Source organism: Triticum dicoccoides, chromosome 6A (assembly GCF_002162155.2).
Source record: "Triticum dicoccoides isolate Atlit2015 ecotype Zavitan chromosome 6A, WEW_v2.0, whole genome shotgun sequence".
NCBI classification, from domain to species: domain Eukaryota; kingdom Viridiplantae; phylum Streptophyta; class Magnoliopsida; order Poales; family Poaceae; genus Triticum; species Triticum dicoccoides.
Window position 1 is genome coordinate 608719691 of NC_041390.1, and position 18716 is coordinate 608738406.

Below are 18716 nucleotides of genomic sequence, written 5' to 3' on the forward strand. Positions count from 1 at the left end.
GCCGATCTGCCCTTCCCCCCACTTCCGGCAGCCCCCTCTTTACTTTCGCGGGCCTCCTCGTACGGCCCGAGACGCCCACCTCGGCCCACTCGGACTTCGAGCCCGCTGGGCCGAACCATTTCGAGCCCGGCGCCGGATGAATAAAATGAAAATCCCTCACGCTCTCCGCGCCTCATTGAAATTCAGTTATGTCTGTTACGCTACGCACCTCATGAGCTTCATAAGCCTCACTCGAAGCCATGGCTGGGACACTCAAAGAAGCTTCGCAGCAATGGCGACTCTTTCTCTCTCCCTGGTACACCCCCAGGCCCTCCCCCTATGGCGACAAGGGCTGCGGCAGCGACGGTTGCATGGCTCGTTCAGCTGCCAGTCCAGACACGCACACGCTGCCGGGAGAGTGCAGGCGAGCTACAGGGGTCTTGAGCCGCTGTACGATGATGGGTACGGGACGGTCAATGACCTGGGCCACTATTATAAGGCGATCGGGGAGCTGGTGGAGCACGACGGCCGGCCGCCCCGCTGGCTTTGCCCCGTCGACGCCGGCGAACCGGCGGTCGAGGATGCCCCAGTCATGCTGTATCTGCCAGGTTAACGTGTTTTCATGTGTGGAAATGTTGTGCCTTCGACAGCAATGCATGTCTTTATACCTGAATTTCCTGTTAGGGGTTATGATTTGGGGTTACATACATATTAATCTTTGCAGGGATAGATGGAATGGGGATGGGGCTCTGCATGCACCACAAGGATCTTGGAACGTGAGATACCAAGATCAGTTTACTTGGAAAAGTTTATGGCAAACTCCGAGTCTGATTGTGATACTACTTCGAATACAGTGTGAAGTTTTTGTAAATTAAAAGGAGGACACATTATGCATTTGTTCCTTCATTTGCATGATATTTGAACTTAGATGCATGCACATTCCTCTTCGCGACCGCACGCCGTTCGAAGGTATGGGATAGGATATCAGTGTATTCAATTTGTTAGTTTCTCTCCGTGTATTTTCCATCTCAAGTGAAATTCTGAGCTTGTTTTAAGATTCAGAGTGAAAGACATCCTTTTTGTTGGAAATGGAGTATTTCATTTCTCTCAACGTATGCATCATGAAGATGCACACAGCACACAAAGTCATATTTTAGAGACATGCCCTCAGGTTGACATGTGGCAAAAACAAAAGATCCCCAAAACGCGTTAAGCAGAGCCAACGCCGCATGTCTGGTTATTAAGTTCTAACTAAAGATTAACTGCATGGTTTTAGCTCCTTTTATTTTTCAGAACTTGTCACAATGGTAGAAGATGTTGTGAGAGCAGAGCATTCTGCTTCTCCTACTAAGCCCATCTACATATTGGGGAATTCATTTGGAGGATGCATAGCTCTTGCAGTCGCCGCTCGCAATCCTGGCACTGATTTGGTACTGGTACTAGTTAATCCAGGTATGCAAGAAATTCTGATGGTGTGCCAGTGAACCTGCCTATTTATGAAAAATTTCTGATATACATTTTTTTGTTTCGTCTCCCTTTTCTTCTGGGGAAGCTACATCATTTGAGAGATCACGCATAAAAACACTTCTGTCGGTTTTCAGCCCGTTGTCGGACCGCGTCTGTATTGCAGCTGCAGCTCTACTGAATTACAACATCCGTAAGTACCTTGTCGGGTCCAACATAGAAAATTTGAAAACGGAACAAATGTAGGAATAGGATAGAAATTAAGCAAAAACATTGATGCATTTATTGGACTGAAACTTGCCGGATATATACCGTTATGTCATAAGCTTACATTTGTTCTCTAAGTTTTTTGCACTTGCTTCTTCTATTCTTCCTGTTCATTGAGACCAGACAATGAGGTGAACATGGCACTGAGTATAATGAAAAGTGGGAGGCATCCTTTAGAAGCACTCAGCAGATTGACAAGTAACATGTCATCTTCCCTGAAGCATTCGGTGTGTACCATCGACTTCTCTGCATCTTGTTTCTATGTATCTAATTTTATCAAGACAATACAAATTAAGGATTAAAGTATGTCAGTAAATAGTTGGGTGCATCAATTGACGTAGAGGCCAAAGGTTATCCTACCTTTCGGGAAAAAAAAATTCAAATTAAGGGAGAAAATGGTCTGGAAATAAATTCAGTTTCTGCTATCTTTTTTTCTCGTGTTTCTTTTGGTCTGTAAGATTAAGGTGTGCACAAAATATGTGCCTTCAAATTTATTCAGTTTTGAAGCAATATATGTGCGCCTTTAATTGCAGAAAATGCTGGACAAACTACCAAAGGACACACTAAAATGGAAGATTAAACTGATCAAACAGGCTGCATCATACGCTAATAGCCATATAGAATCAGTTACAGCCGAGGTGCTACTGCTAGCCAGGTTTGTGACCTTATTAGGCGCACTCCGTTCTCTACTTTCAGTCTCATCGTTAGCTGCAGATTTATGTCGCGTGATAAATTCTACTAGTGCATGATTTAGCACCGTTTCTGGTTTGAATGCGTATTTTTTGTCGGATTTCGAACGATTGGATTATCATGACTCAATTTCTTTTGTATGCTTGCACTCAGCTGTGCCGACAGGTTACTTCCGAGCAAATCTGAAGCTAACAGGCTACAGAAGAAGTTACCCAAATGCAGAGTCTTCTTCTTTGAGAAGCATGGCCATAGCTTGCTGCTGGTGAGTTTTTTTAAGCAGACTTTATCAGATTGCAGTATATCTTATGCACTGAAAGGAACATGTCAAAGGACAATGGTGATGAAAATTTCAGGAGCATGGTGTCCATGTCTCACCCATCATCAAGTGCTCTTCCCTCTACCGCCACTCGAGGCGCTACCACCGGGTTCGCGACTACATACCGCCGTCGGCAACCGACATGAAGGAGGCCGACAAGATCAGCAGGTAGTAACCAAGATCACCCCACCCAGCAGCAAATTCTTACATCCTTCATTCATACGTGCCGAATAATTAATCATGAATGTACTACTACGTACTCCCTCTGTAAACTAATATAAGAGTGTTTAGATCACTAGTTTAGTATTCTAAACACTCTTATATTAGTTTACGGAGGGAGTACCACTTACACACTGTAAATAATAATAATAACAGGGGCACGATGCTCAAGACGTGCCCGGCGATGTACTCGACGATGGAGGACGGCGCGGTGGTGCGGGGCCTGGCGGGGCTGCCGGAGGAGGGGCCGGTGCTGCTGGTGGGCAACCACATGCTGATGGGCACGGAGATCATCCCGCTCGGCGCGGAGCTGATGCGGCGGGGGATGGCAATGGGTACCCATTATCCATGTACCCTGCGGGTAAAAACCCTATTAGGGCAAGGGTATGGGACAAAAACTTGCCCATGGGTATATAAATGAGGAAACCTCAATCCCATCGGGTAGAGCGGGTACGGGTATGGGATCATATAACCCATACATGCATACCTATGTACCCTGATAAAATCTAATAAGTACGGACAAATTATCTCTACCCTTTGTTTTGAGTTTGTGAACTTTAAATGTATGACTATGTGCTACTATTTATGACTATGTGTTGATGTTTTGGTGTGTACAAGAAAATGTTGATGTTTATGATGTGTTGTTTATAAGTATGCATTGATGTTATGATGTGTTGTCCTTTATAAATTGGGTGTGTCTAGGGCACATTTAGATATGCTCTAGTTATTGCACATCTAAGTGAGTGAATCAAGCACAAAGAGGAAAAGAAAAAAGAAAAAGAAAATATTCACACAAATCTCAACGTAAGATTAATGATATAGGACTTAGATGTGCAATACTTATGGTACATCTAGATGTGTTTTAGCAAAACTGTTATAAATTATGATTATATGTTGTTGTTTATGATTATATGTTGCTCAAATTGATGTTATCAAACATGGGTGTTTTGACCCGCGGGTACCCATTTACCCTGTCGGGTGACGGGTATGGGACAAAGTTGTACCCACTGGCGGGTATGGGTACGGGTGGTGGGTAAGCTTAAATGTGACGGGTAAGGGTATGGGGTGGCTCCACCCGTACCCAAACCCTGCGGGTGCCATCCCTAGGCGGAGGAAGGTGGTCGTCCGCGGCGTCGCCCACCCGCTGCTGTTCCCGAGGAAGGCGAGGACGCGGTCGCAGGGGCACGACCTCTTCGACTTCCTCAACCTGTGGGGCGGCGTGCCCATGACCTACCGGTGCATGTACGAGCTGCTGGCCGCCGGCGAGTTCGTGCTGCTCTACCCCGGCGGCTACCGGGAGGCGCTCCACTGCAAGGTCGGAGCAGGGTGCACAACAGAATTTGTTGCTAATTTGTTCTACTCCGGAAACTGAGTACGTAGATGCTATTTTGATTGTGAACTTGGATACATTTGAACTTGTTTGGAATGCGGATTGTAGGGTGAAGAGCACATGCTTTTCTGGCCGGACCAGGCTGAGTTCGTCAGGATGGCGGCGCAGTTCGACGCCACCATCGTGCCGTTTGGAGTCGTCGGAGAGGATGACCTTGTGAACGTAAGCCATTGCCTGTTTCTTTCAAGTTTTCAAGTGGTTTAAGGTTTTGGCCTTATTTGTTTGAATAAACGAGTTTATGGACTAAGTCCAACCACTTCCGAAAGTATATTGGCCTAAAGTGTGCAATTATTTTGAGTTAATGGAGTAATGACGTACGTATTTCATTTCTTTATTTGCAAGTAAACATTTCTATTCTTGGGTATCAACATATCAAGAAGCTGTAAGAGATACAGAGCGCAACCACATGCACGCATGCGGTCTCTAACCAGCGTTCTCACCCCTTCTGAATCTGCAGTTGCTCTGGACATACGACGATATCAGGAGCGTGCCCTTCGGCGGGAAGCTGCTGCGGGCCTACAGCAACCATCTGAAGCTAAGGTCCATAACTACGGAAAAAAATCTCGTACGACCGGGTCGCACGAGGCCAAACGGGAGACCACCTCGAGCGCATGACATCTGGCGTATGAATCTCAACGCAGCGTTCGCCTGGCTTCCAGCCCAGCCCACCCCACTTTCGTTTCCCACGCCCCACGCCCCGTCCTTTCAGCTTCTAATCTGTTTCATCTTCCAAAACGAAAAAACTCATCTCCGTCTCTTCCATCTCGCCGGCGACGGCGTGCCAAGATGGCGCAGCCCGACGAGGGCAACGAGGCACTGGATCGGGAGACCACCTCTCTGCCCACGGCTACTCCAATCAGGGTAAGTTCAATAATCAGTACACATGCCACACCAAGCACAATCCCCTCTTCCTGAAGCCTCTTTTGATTGATTCAATTACCTTGCAGCAATTTCCGACGACTGAGACTAATGGCCAGCCCTCGATGAGCAGCACACCGGCGGCCTCTGCTCCAGAATCCTCTCTGCCCACAGCTACTCCAACCATGGTAAGTTCAGTAACCAGTACGCATGCAACAGCTAGCACGATCCTCTCTTCCTGAAGCATCTCTTGATTGATTCAATTACCTTGCAGCAATTGCCAAGAACTGAGACTAATGGCCAGCCGAGAATGAGCAACACACCAGTGAATAATCAAGACATACAAGATGCAGATAATACTCCAAGAGTTGGGAAGTGCTTTCAGTCAGAAGAAGAGGCGTACCAATTTTACAATTCTTATGCTCAAACCAAGGGATTTAGCATTAGGAAGTGCCACTTGAAGTTTAGAGCAGATGGGACTTTAAGTTCCAGATATTTTGTTTGTAGCAAGGCAGGTGTGAAAAATGCTAATCCAACACATGTGGCCAAGAAAGAACAAGCTATTTCGAGGACTAATTGTATGGCTCGAGTTCAATTCCGCATCAATCAAGAGGGAATTTGGACTGCTCAGAAAGTTACGCTCGACCACAATCACCAGCTTGTAAGTCCAGATAAGAGGCACATGCTTAGATCTCAGCGTCAACTCTTAGATGCCGATCGCCACATGATTAAGCAAATGAGGACATCGGGAATTAAACAAGCCGAAATATATGATTTTTGCGAGCTTTGGTATGGTAAAGATGCTATACCCTTCTTGCAAATGGATTGCAACAATTATTTGCGAAGTGAGCGCTCAAAGTATTTGGAAACCAAAGATGCACAAACATTAATGGAGTATCTAAAGAACAAGCAAGCTGAGGACCCTTCGTTTTTCTATGCCATGCAGTTAGATGATGATGATGGTACAATAATGAACATTTTTTGGACTGATGGACAAGCTATCATGGACTATTCTGTCTTTGGAGATGCCCTTTCCTTTGACACCACATTTTCAACAAATAAGTTTCAAATGCCATTTGCTCCGTTTATTGGTGTTAATCATCACAAGCAGACTATTCTTTTTGGTGCAGCACTACTATCTAATGAATCTGCAGATACCTTTGAGTGGGTTTTTAGAACCTTTCTACAAGCTATGTCTGGTAAGCAGCCTGAAACAATATTCACCGATCAATGTGCCACCATTATAAATGCTATTGGAAGGGTTTTCCCAAGAACACGGCATCGTCTTTGTTTATGGCATTTGTATCAAAATGCTGCAAAACATCTAAGTCAAGTAATCAGCGACAATGATAATTTTCTTAAAGAATTCAAAAGGTGTGTGTATGAAGATAGATCACTGGCACATTTTGAGAATAGATGGCATGAGCTATTGCTTAAGTATCAGATTGAGGATAATTCTTGGATAAGAAATCTGTACAAGTTGCGTGAGAAGTGGGCTACTATCTATCGCCGGGATACTTTTAGTGCATATATGACATCAACCCAAAGGAGTGAAGGAATGAACAACGTGTTCAAGAAAACTTTCCGCAAAAGGCTTTGTCTTTCTGAATTGATAGAAGCATATGATAAGTGCATTGCTCGTCTTCGCCGGAAAGAAAAATACGAAGACTACAAGTCACGCCATACCATTCCAGTACCCTGCCTACCAAACCTACCTTTGTTGAAGACTGCGGCTGAATCATATACTAGGACACTCTATTCTGAGTTTCAAGAGGAATTTAAGAAGCAATTCAGTTTATCATGTATTTTCCTGAGCACCGATGGCACAATTAGCACTTACAAGGTGACATCTTTCGAGTACAAGAATGATGAAGCCATAGTGGCTTTCAACCCAGCTACTTTGGAGATATCTTGTTCATGCAAATTGTATGGTTGTGCAAGCACGCTCATAAGATTTTCACATGCTGCAACATCATCATCCTGCCAAGTCAGTACATATCGAACAGATGGACGAAGTATGCAAAACAAGAAATTTTTACATCAAAACTGAATTGCAATGATAGCTTAGAATCCATGTTTGCACATACTAGTCGAAAGATGATTTCACTTGCATTGAAGTGCAAAACATCAAAGGAGGTTCTTACACATCTCAACAATGGTATTGATAAGTTGGCTTTTGAAGCACTAGAATTACTTAGCAATTTAAACTTGGGTGAAGATGAGGACTCTGAAAGTTCCTCTGAAATGACTGGATATGTTGCAAAAACAATGGTGCCATTTAGAGCTCCTGAACGAATAAAAGGTTCAAAGCAAAAAAGATCAATAGATGTGCTAGAGGGAGCAAAGAAAGGCAAAAAAAAGGTACGTTTGCTTGTTCTGTGTGAATAAGTAGCAATGTTTCATTTCTATTTCTTATATCTACATACAATTTGCAGGAAAAGGTACAAACTATCCAGCAAAGGAGTCCGTGTTTGTTCCGTCCGCAGCTGGCCCTTCGGAATATGATTTTGGTGGTACTATAAATCCATCAATATCCATGGCATTTGGAGAGTATCCATCATTTTTAGGTCAACCTATCCAAGGAGAATTCACAAGACTATTGCTTGAGGCTCATGGAGATGGCACAACACCGCCGGCCGCTCGTCAACTGGATTTCAACGGTGGTGCTAGTACATCAAGGTTTCAGCCGTGACGAGCCCGATCGTGCGTTGATGCATAATGTATTGTTGGTTCCTCAATGCTAGTTAGCTGGGCATGTCAGCTATATGGTTTATGTATTTGGTTTAGCATAAAACTAGAGCTATCCTTTTATTTTGCTGCTATGTGTGTGTCACTTGACAATGTTGAACATCTGTTATCAAACATATATTCTATTAAACTGAAGCTATCATTTTCTTCTACTGCTATGTGCTAGTGTTTCACCTGAAGCTATCATTTTCTTCTGCTGCTATGTGTGTATTTCACCTGGCAAATGGTGCTATTTACTTGCTGCAACACAAACTGAAGCTATCATTTTCTTCTGTTGTTATATGCTAGTGTTTCACCTGACAATGGTTTCTACAAAGTTTCTTTTGTCTCTGTCAACTGATCAGTTGTACAACACACACAAGGGTGCATATACTTGGTGCCTTACCAGATATTGGAAGGAAACAAGTGATCAGTATGTTCAACAGCACAAATACACTGAAAATGTCGCAACACATTATATGAAGAGTGGACAAGAACAACTATACATTGCAAATTCCACAAGCTTTCATTCACACAGAAATTCGTTTACATCATAGGCCAGTCTTGTAAGAGAATAAAATTCAGAAAGGAAAATACAGAATAGTTGCCTTTGTTCAGGCTTTTACAGCTCAAATCACACACAAAAATCTACAGGAAGTTGTTAGTTGATGTTGTTTGCCGAGAAGCGACCAGGGTGACACAGCAGCGTCGAAACGGTTGGCCGGAGCCAAGGGGCGTATGAAGCCTGTACAATAAGCCGGCAGCGCCGCGAATGTGGCCGAGGAGCATTGCCATGGGCAGCGGCATGACAAGGGTAGATGGCGTGGCGCCGCGAGCTTGGCCGCCGGAAAACATGGTGGGTGCCGGCGGGGATGGAGAGCCACGAGCAGGCCGGCGTCGAGGAGTAGGCCGACGAGCAGCTACGACGGTGCCGCGACCTGGGCCGCCAACGAACGCGGCCGTGCCCGCGGGAATGGAGGACTTCGAGCAGGGGAGTTGGGTCCAGCGTCGAGGAGCACACCGGCGGCGATGTGGCGAGCAGCCGGAGCGGATCACGCCGGCGGCCGGAATTGGGGGCGTCGGAGGAGTTGGGCTAGGGATTTGATGCACGCTCGACCTGGTCTTCGGTTCGGGATAAGGTGACTCTGCGCTGAGATTCATGCTGCCAGATGTCATGCGCACGAGGTGGTCTCCCGTTTGGCCTCGTGCGACCCGGTTGTACCAGACTACTACTACTCCCTCCGTTTCATTAATATAAACACATTTTTGACACTAATACTGTTCTTATATTATGGGACGAAGGAAGGAAGTAGCTAGGAACATACATTCGTTCTCTCCATGGACTGAGGCTAAGGTTGGTTTCTGCTGCAGGGACACTCAGGAGGTGATCTTCCCCGGCGCAGTTCCGAAGATTCCCGGCCGGTTCTACTACCGGTTCGGGAAGCCGATCCCGACGAGGGGGCGGCAGGACGTGCTCACCGACCGGCGGGCCGCGACCGAGCTCTACTTCGATGTTAAATCGGAGGTGGAGGAAATCATCGCCTACCTGCTGGAGAAGAGGGAGGACAGGTACAGGAGCATCCTGCCCAGGCTCCTCTACCGAGCTGTGAGGGGGTCCAAAACTGAAGTCCCAGCCTTCAACCCTTAACATACATAGTACTACTAGTAATGTTGCACGTTGCACCAAGTATGGTGTATGTATATATTCTCAAAAACTCACGACCCATACCATAATACTAATACTCTACATGATTATACTACACAAAAGTGGCGTGCTCATTTACAAACTCTTAGCTCCAAGCTAACTGCGGCGGCGGAGGCGCAGGCGTCCACACCGTCGGCAGATACTCCTCCGAGAGGAGGACGGCGAAGCGGTGCGCGCCGATGGCGGCGGACACGGCCGAGACGACGAGCGCGCTCCAGCCCACCCTGACCATCAGCATTGGCTCCTCCCTTAGATCCTTGACAAACTTTGAGAATATGACCTTCAGCCTTCGGTCCCTCACGACCTCCTGTAACGACGACACCACAGGTGAAATCGGTGCTTCTTTGGACAGGGACATGCCCAGGTCGTCACCCATGCGGTCCCTGGACCGTTTCAGTCCGGCCGCCTTGACCATCCACTGGCAGACGACGTCGGCGAGAGCCCGGCTCAGGAGGGCCCGGAATATCGCCGCGTCTTTGGAGATCAGGTCCCGGGCAAGAGACTTGTGGTTCTGCACAACCGAACACAAAGTGAGCTCAAGACTCAGTTCAATTTAGTTCAGGAAAGAACAGTCAGGAGAGCTAGTTGATTCAGATTAAGAAGTGTCTGAAAATAGCAAAGGGTCGTTACGTTACGTACTGCTGTCATTATAAGTCTCCTTATCACAATGCTATCCCTTGATAGTAAGAGCCTCAGACAAAGGTTTGCAGTATGCATCGCCCTTTCTGGTGTGGCGCGGTCGAGGGAAGACGCGTCACTGATCTCTGCAAGGTTTGAGACATCCAGACCCTTTCTCTCGGGCAGAGCGCCAGTGTTTTGCCTGAAGTTACCCCTTCATCACATATATGAGAATAATGTCAGCACGCATATCGTATCTTCAGACAAAACTGAATATTTTGTTTGATTTCGAAGTGCTGAAAACTAAGCATCCTAATAGGAGGCTCCAGACCATTCAGAAAAGCAATTAAGTTTGCTTGGTTTTTTGAGAAAATAAATCTAGAACTGGAAACCTACCTTGCTGATGCTAGCTTTAGAAACACTGCAATCTTGTGCCACTGGAACTCTTTCCTTCTGTTGAAAATCACCTGTGTTACTTACATATGATTGGCGTCAGTAATATGGCAGATGTTCGCCATAAAAAAGAATATGCCAGATGCTTTTTTGTTATGGAGAAGCACGTGCCAGAGAACATTAAAATTGTGACCTGTTTCCATGCCGTACAATACAAACCACCGGAGCAGCTAGACTAGTATTACATATTGCTAGAAGATTGAAAGAGGAACTAGGGAGCCCAGGGCTGGAGATAAGGCCCTGTTTGGTTCATAAGGCCTAGGACTTTTTTTAGTCCCAACTTATAAGTCCCAAGTCCCTAAAAAGTCCTTACCTGTTTGGTTCCTGGGACTTATAAGTCTCTATAAGACCATATTGCAACTATAAGTCCCTACAAGTCCCTCCTTGAGAGTCTTATTTCATAAGTCCCAAATGCCCACTTTAAGTCCCTATAAGTCCCTCCTGTTTGGTTTAGATGGGACTTATAGGGACTTTTTTAAGTCCCTAAACCAATAAGTCCCTGGAAACAAACACCCTCTAAGAAGCCTCGGCCCTAGTAAACACTGCTGCTTAAATGTGGGTCATGTTACTAGCTCGAAAGTAGTCGAGGTAAAGAGTAATGCGGATTTTCAGCGGACGAGCACCTTGGGTGTCGGTATCTGGACCATTCATATCTGCCTCGTGATGTGCCGCTGGGAAATTGTCTCGGTAGAACTCGCAGTAATACAAACCGAATACGATAGGCTGGTCGTTGGAGTAAATGTGCCATGCATGGGTGGCAGAGGACCTGAGCCCAAACAGTGTGAGCAATTACTGATACAATGCCATCCACTCGTCCCACATCCTTTCTCTTTCTCATACTACTCCGTTCAAATCTTCCTGATGTTTCTCACTAAGTACTTCGTTCAAAGCTTAAAATGGAGTTAAATTAGTGGATTTTGTTCACCCGCAAAAAAAAATTCCATGGATTTTGTTGTTGTGGCAATGATGCTAATCTCAGTACTCCCTCCAGTCATTTTTAGTCTGCATATAAGTTTTGTCCGAAGTAAAGTATCTCTACTTTGACCAAACTTATAGAAAAAAGTATTAATATTCACAATGCCAAATCAATATTGTTAGATTCTTTATGAAATGTAGTTTCATAATATACATATTTGGTATTGTGGATGTTGATATTTTTTAATAGGAATTTGGTCAAACTTTGCAAATTTGACTTGACACAAATCTAACACGCAGAGTAAAAATGACCGGAGGGAGTACTACATATTGGTTAATGAACATATTTAAATGTGGAGAGAGAGAGAGAGAGAGAGCGCATAAATCAACCTATCTATCCTAATACTTGGTTGATGAACATATTTCATATTCGAATGTGGAGAGAGAGCATAACTATGAAAATATTTGTGGGCAATGGAGGTACATTTTCCTAAACATAAAAGATTTGTGTTTGTAGAGTAATTGCAATATTAATAAACTATACTCTCTCCGTCCGGAAATACTTGTCATCAAAATGGATAAAAGATGATGTATCTAGATGTATTTTAGTTCTAGATACATCTTTTATTTATTTATTTATTTTGATGACAAGTATTTTCGAACGGAGGGAGTACTTAATTGAGTATCTGCTGTACCAAAACCTGTGTTGGTACTCCGGCGGAAATGCATAGCCCACAGGAGACATGAGTCAAGCAGCAAAAACGTGTCGTGTGCATTAACTACGGTGGTCGAGATGTCGCTTTCCATGGATGAAATACATCATAAATACAACGAACTCATCTATCTGTACCTCGCACTAATACATCGATATAGGCCATCCCAAAGCATCTTCTGCGGACCCGATACCGAGCTATCAGGTGCTCGTCCACCAAAACTACTATTTGAGGTAAAGAGATTCTTCTGTGAATCTTTTTATAATAGAAAAAAGGGAAGATCCTAAATATGAAAGTATATTGCTGAGTGGTGCCTATTAGCTGAAAACTAGTCATTTTATAAAAGAGTAGTCGGATAATGATATGTGTTTAAAAGACTAACTTTAGCTAAGACAACAGAACAGTGAAGCTATCAATTAGATGCAGGACCTTCCTGGTATATAATCATGCATATTCATTCTGGAAATTAACTGGGATAAAAGGAGTACCTCATGCAGGACCTTCCTAGTATCAAGTGAGTTATCAGACAGAAGCTTCCTAACAACATACGGATATGCTGCCTGAAATGTTTTAAAAGTTCCATCTTGTGCTATGGCAAGTCCTATCAATTACAAAAGAAGGGTATAAACAAACCTCTGAAGAAACAAATTGCAATCAAAACAAACTAATCTGGAGTAAACAACTCAATTATACATGTATTTATCAAACCAGTTCATTATCTTAAAAACCGATGAACAAGCTAACCTTCCAAAGAGGCAATTGACCGCAGGACCAGCGTAAAATATGGTGGCATACGAAAGTGATATTTAAGTGCTATGGACCAAATTTTTCCAAGTACCTAAAAGATGTTTGCAGCGGTTCAAGAACCCCGGCAACAATGTGAAATGGATGTCATTAAGGAAAATACTTGGTTCAAGATATAATACAGAAATGGAGATATCAGATCAACTGTATAAGGAACTGAATCTACAGAGACAAAAGGCTACTCACCCTGCTAAACTTGATGTCTGGAATTCCACCTTCAAAGGTTACCTCACCCAATGTATCCTCTAAGTCCTAAAATAGCAAAGACAATATAGTAAGAAATAATTATAAATATAAAAAATAATCTAATGGGGCAGTAAATCACAGCATATAAATGTATTATGAGTTCATAACCCCTTCTCTTTATCCAAGTGGTAATGGCAGAGGATTAGTTCTTAAAACCCTTCTCTTTATGAGTTCCTAAAGTACACAATGATCCAAGGGTAGTAGCTTAAAATTAGTTCAGCCCACTGGTACATAAAAACATATTCTGCTCAAACATATTACCATGGTCACTCGCCGTAGATTAGTTCTTGGTGGAACAACATCCATTTCAATCAGATCGTAAACAAGGGAAGCCCAATCTCCATTTACTATGTGCACAATGCTCGAAAGCATAGCTCGGCTATGTTTCTTCTCCATCTCGCAAAGCAACCCAAAATCAAGAAACCTAACATGTTTAAGAAGATGTTACCGCAGCTCAACAAATATTTCACCAGGAAAACATTTGAAATATACTTCCACAGAGCAAACTAAACTGTGGGCCTTTGTAGGTTGTACCATGTGATAAACTACACAATAAAATGGCTGTGTGCATCAATCGATGCAGAGGCAGGGGGTACAACCTCCTTTTCGCAAAAAGAAGTTTGTGCCATATGAATATATTGGTCTACTCATTACTGTAGCGGGTCATTTACTTTGTAGCATGCATCAGAAATAAACCGGTACTTACCCAACACGACCATCAGGTGTATAACGCAAATTCCCAGGATGAGGATCAGCATGCAGCAAGCCGGTTTCAAGGAGCTGCACTAATGATGCCTCGACACCTTTATTGACCTTGTTATCGAAATAAATAACAAGTTAAAATCATGACCAGTAAGTTCAAACCGGATCATGAAATGTGCAAATTGTTGGTAAACCATATATATACTACAGAATATCTTCAGGTTTCAAGATATCTATTTTTAATTTTGCGTTATTCTCAGACAAGCACAAGTTGGTAAAAAAACTACCCGAGTCCTGAATTGCAACCTTTAACTGATAAAGAAGCACTCACTAAGTTATGAATGAACATAACATCATTTCCTAATATTTGCTACCAAGAACTACTGCTCGGTTGGTAATGAACTTATTTATGGCGCTCATCTTATGTCAAATCAGACAAATAACTAAGGAATTTTTCTGAACAAACTACTACTAGTACTAAATACCAGGTCAAGAAGGCGGGCTTTTGCATCCAACTTCTGCTTCTCTGACAACTCAGCAATGCTACCAGAAATTCCTTTAGCCAGAGAAAGCAATTCCCTGGGGTTTTCACCAGCCACCCACTCCATAGTCAAAACCCTCTTCCTAGTAAGTTGTTTGAGAACCTTCGGAACCATGACAAATGAATAGTTGGAGTGAGTGTCCTGCAAGAGGAGTGGAAATCATTAGCTAAAACTAAACCTAGAGAAGACATACATTAGCAAAGCATGGGTGGGGGACAAGACCAAAGAAGCACCAGGAATTTAGTAGCATTATCAGCTTCAATATTGTAGTCCAACTCATCAACAAATCCTCTACCCAACTCATCAGCATAGAGGGAAATGTTACTTCTTCGCTTTGCAACTTTCCTCACAAAAGAAAGCTGCAATAAATAGTAGATAGTAAACAACTGAATAAACAAGGCAACACACAAAATGAGACTACGATAATAGAAAATGCTGCAATTGTACAGTCAAAACAAAGGGCTAAAGGACATGGAAAGAACAGGAAAGCTAAACATGATATAGGAAGAAATAATTTATGTGGTACTTCTCGTGTCCAGCCAGGTTCCAAAGTTACACTATCACTGTAGAGCAAAATATTTGGACGATAGAAAGGTAAAACTTGTCCTGAAAAAGTGACTACTATTGACAGGCCAATACAAATAATAAATTGCACATAGCAAGTTGAGAGAAGTGTAGGAAAAATTACAGACCCCAAGGCGTAGTATATAGATGTCCCTCAATACAGAAGGAAGAAGGTTCGGTCGCTGAACCTTTATGGCCACAAGAGCACCATCAAATGTACGCCCCTGATAAACCTGATGGAGATGGTACAATAATATGAATAAGAATATATCAGCAACTCCAAACAAAGCAGAGGGCAAAGATCTTGGATAAAAAATTACCTGTCCAAAGGAAGCTGATGCAACAGGCTCATCAGAAATGTAACTGAAAACCTGCGAAACAGGTCGCTCAAATTCTCCCTCAATGATCTTCATTGCATCCTCTCTTGGGAAAGGAGGAACTCTCTCATGCAACTCGGCAAGTGCCTGAAATTGAGGTGCTAAGGCCAGTTTAATTTCTAGTGAAATAATATGAGCACTACTTAACTGTGAAAGTGTGAAGCAAATGCTTGTTAAGAAGATGAAGCAATATGAATGTAAAATTTGGTAGTATCCTGGAGTAGTTTTACCTAACCTCAGAAATCTCCGAGCCTAAGATATCAGGTCTTGTTGAGAAGGATTGTCCAACTGCATACATAAGATATGATAAGTGGATGACCACTACCATGGCTTAAAACTACCAAACATGGATACCAGACCTTTAATGAAAGTAGGTCCAAGGTCAAGAAATGTATCCTTGAGAAGCTGTCCAACCATGTATTGTGAAGCATCAAAACCTTCGTTGCTGACACTAGTGCTGTGGGTAGCATCTGTGGTCAGACTGGCCTTTTTAAACATTTGCACCTTTACCGCACCCACGAGGAATGCGAATAGTATCTACAGGGTAGATATACGTATTGCATCAAACCATTATACAAATTAGCTGAAGCAAGTAAAAAATCTAGGTAAAGGCAAAGATGGTGGCCAGTTGTAGCTTACTTGAACCGTGCGAAATACAAGGATATGAGGCCGTGAGACGAAGTACTGCGCGAGCAGATCGGGATCGTAATGCTGGGGCAGAGGAGTGCTGAGAATGGCCAAGAAGTAGTTGACATACAAGTTGAGGGCATCGACGTCGGCCATCATCAGCTCCATACAAGACAGACCTACCAAATCCATGGAGAAAAAAGGTTAAGAGTGTGACCAGTGAGGCTTAATTGATGTCTAGTCTTGCTGTGTACGCTGAGGAACCTGGTGGGTGGGGATTAGGAGGGAAGGCCGGGGGCTGAAGCGCCTGCTGCTGCTGCTGCTGCTCTTTCTGCTGTCCATTGGGTTTGGGACCTTTGGGTTTAGGTTGTTTCTTGAAAACTGGTTTGAGCTCAGTAGATTGCTGCTGGGATTGAGGGGGTTGCTGCTTGCTTCCGAGGAACCGGAGCACAAACTCCTGCTTGGAGGAATCGGCGTACACCTTGAGGGCTTGCAGATCGGCCATCACCAGCTCCACGCAAGACAACCCTGCCGAAAATTTGGGGGAAATGCCGTCAGAAACAAGGCAATGTGATGTGAGCTGAGCTTAACTTGGCATGTGCTCTCGCCGCCGGTGGGGAACCTGGAGGGTAGGCGGGGAACGCCGGGGCTTGGGGATGTGGTGGCGCCGCCTCCTCCTGCTGCTGCTGCTCCGCAGGCTTAGGTCTCGGCCGCTTCCGCTGCTGCTGCTTCTTCTCGAGGAAGCGGAGCCAGAGGGCGTCGCGTAGCGGGGCGCCGGCAGCGGCCTGGAGGAATTCGCTGTCGCGGCGGAGGACGCCGAGCATCTGGTCCAGGGCCCCGCCGCCCCCGCCTCCTCCCCGCCCCCCGCTACCGCCTGGCTGGTGCGGCAGGCTCTGCTTGCTCCTCCCCCACCACGACCGCTGCTGCCGCGGCGCCCACTTGTCGCTGTTGCCCCCTCCGCCGCCGCTCGCCGCGGCGCACACGGGCAGCACGGCGGGCCGCACCAGCGGCGACATCGCATCCGCTCCGGATTGCGGGAGGAGCAGGGAGAGGGAGGGGGGAGTGATGGGGGTAGACACGGCGGCAAAAGTGTGCGAGAGGGGAGGCTCACTGGTCACGCGCCGCACACGTCACCGGCTCATCGTCCACGTGGCCAGCGAACTGGCCGATCCACTTGGATACCATTCTTACACTTTCAAAAAACCTTTTTAAAACCCCTCCCATTAATTATTTAAAAGTCGGAAATGTTAGCCGACGAACCCTCTTTCTGCCGTCGGACTTCGTTGCACGAATCTTGACACATGAGAGAAGACACACCAGACTTTCTAAGGCCCGTTTGGTTCGGCTGTGGATTTCTAAAAGCAGCTGTGGAAAATCTGATGTGAAAAAGATGTAGGTCATTTGGCAAACCAGCTGATACATAGATTTTGGCCCACGGCGGGATCAGATTTTGGAAAGCACGTCCTGGGCGGCTTCCGCTTTTGGTTCGGATTTTGGCAGCGGATTTCTGGAATCGAATTCTGCTGGGTTCTTCCTTTGGTTCAGATTCTGCTGCGCGGCAGCGGAATCTGTCGATAAAAGCTGAACCAAACAGGGCCTGAAGTACTCGTTGTGGCACAAAAGCTAGCGAACCATGGCTTTTTCAAAACCCCACCACCAAACCAATTTGTTTATGTTCCTGAGCCTACATCATGGGACATGGGATCGAATCCCAGCTGCCCCTTTTTCAAATTCACATGGCGGTTTTCATTTTGTTAAGAGGATGCTTTTGTAGTTAGACATATGACAATTTTACTAAAAAGATTAGCATGGCGGTTTGTATTGTTAAGATGATGTTTTTTCACTTAGGCATATGGCAATTTTACTAAAATGTTTAACATGACAGTTTTAATTTTTTAATAGGATGTATAAGGTGTATTTGTTTTTTCTCAAAAAAAATCACAATGTGAAAAAATTTGCACGGCAATTTTTATTGTTAAGAGGATGTTTCTTTTACCCTAAAAAAGAGAGGATGTTTTTTCACTTAGGTATATGGCAATTTTACTAAAAATTAACATGTCAGTTTTTATTTTTTTTAAGAGGGTGTATAAGGTGTTTTTGTTTTTCCCAAAAATTTCAATGTATAAGGTGTATTTCAGTTTTTCTCTCAGTTTTCCATACATGCCCTTCCACCACTCAATACATGTCTTAGATAAAAAGTAGCACGTAGTCCCTAATAGGAAGGTAGTAGAAAAATAGATCTCTCTCCTAGATTGCATGCACTCACATTTCTCTCCCTCCATCCCATAGATTGATTATAGGTGCGGAGAGAATCAGTTTCCTTTTATTAGATTTTTGATTATTTAGTTGCCGTTAATTAAGCAACTAACCACCTAATTAGTTAAGGGTATTTTCATCCAAAATTCTCCTCAATTATGTGTCTTGATCACTGTGTCCAAAAAATACACCTTACATAAAGGAAAAAAGGGCATGGCAATTGTACTAAAAAGACTAATCACTTCACATTTGGGTAATATTTCAATAAAGTATGACATGGGAAG

At 44.2% G+C, this 18716-nt stretch overlaps 3 protein-coding genes across 3 annotated transcripts in view; 1 reads left to right on the forward strand and 2 right to left on the reverse strand.

Moving 5' to 3' along the window:
• The window catches only part of LOC119316109, a 1834-nt gene extending 1593 nt beyond the window's left edge, over positions 1-241 (reverse strand). Inside the window, exon 1 of the mRNA XM_037590471.1 lies at positions 232-241. Within this exon, the coding sequence (XP_037446368.1) occupies positions 232-241 (10 nt within the window). The remainder of the gene's footprint in view (positions 1-231) is intronic.
• Positions 242-247: 6 nt separating this feature from the next.
• Positions 248-9558, forward strand: LOC119318420 (acyltransferase-like protein At1g54570, chloroplastic). The gene is made up of 14 exons (XM_037592976.1): positions 248-587; positions 704-751; positions 889-948; positions 1273-1431; positions 1532-1636; positions 1834-1937; positions 2244-2365; positions 2554-2662; positions 2754-2884; positions 3092-3253; positions 4043-4250; positions 4374-4487; positions 4783-4865; positions 9282-9558. Exons 1-14 carry the CDS (start codon positions 272-274, stop codon positions 9556-9558), a joined length of 1998 nt encoding a protein of 665 aa, XP_037448873.1. The 5' UTR covers positions 248-271.
• On the reverse strand, positions 9534-17236 carry LOC119318419 (protein ACTIVITY OF BC1 COMPLEX KINASE 3, chloroplastic-like). The gene is made up of 17 exons (XM_037592975.1): positions 16799-17236; positions 16441-16704; positions 16189-16355; positions 15909-16086; positions 15785-15837; positions 15493-15636; positions 15301-15405; positions 14842-14967; positions 14552-14749; positions 14071-14177; positions 13626-13788; positions 13305-13370; positions 13059-13152; positions 12803-12915; positions 10630-10700; positions 10255-10447; positions 9534-10126 (listed from the first exon to the last, which is right to left on the reverse strand). Exons 1-17 carry the CDS (start codon positions 17190-17192, stop codon positions 9701-9703), a joined length of 2862 nt encoding a protein of 953 aa, XP_037448872.1. The 5' UTR covers positions 17193-17236; the 3' UTR covers positions 9534-9700.
• Between the last annotated feature and the right edge of the window lie 1480 nt (positions 17237-18716).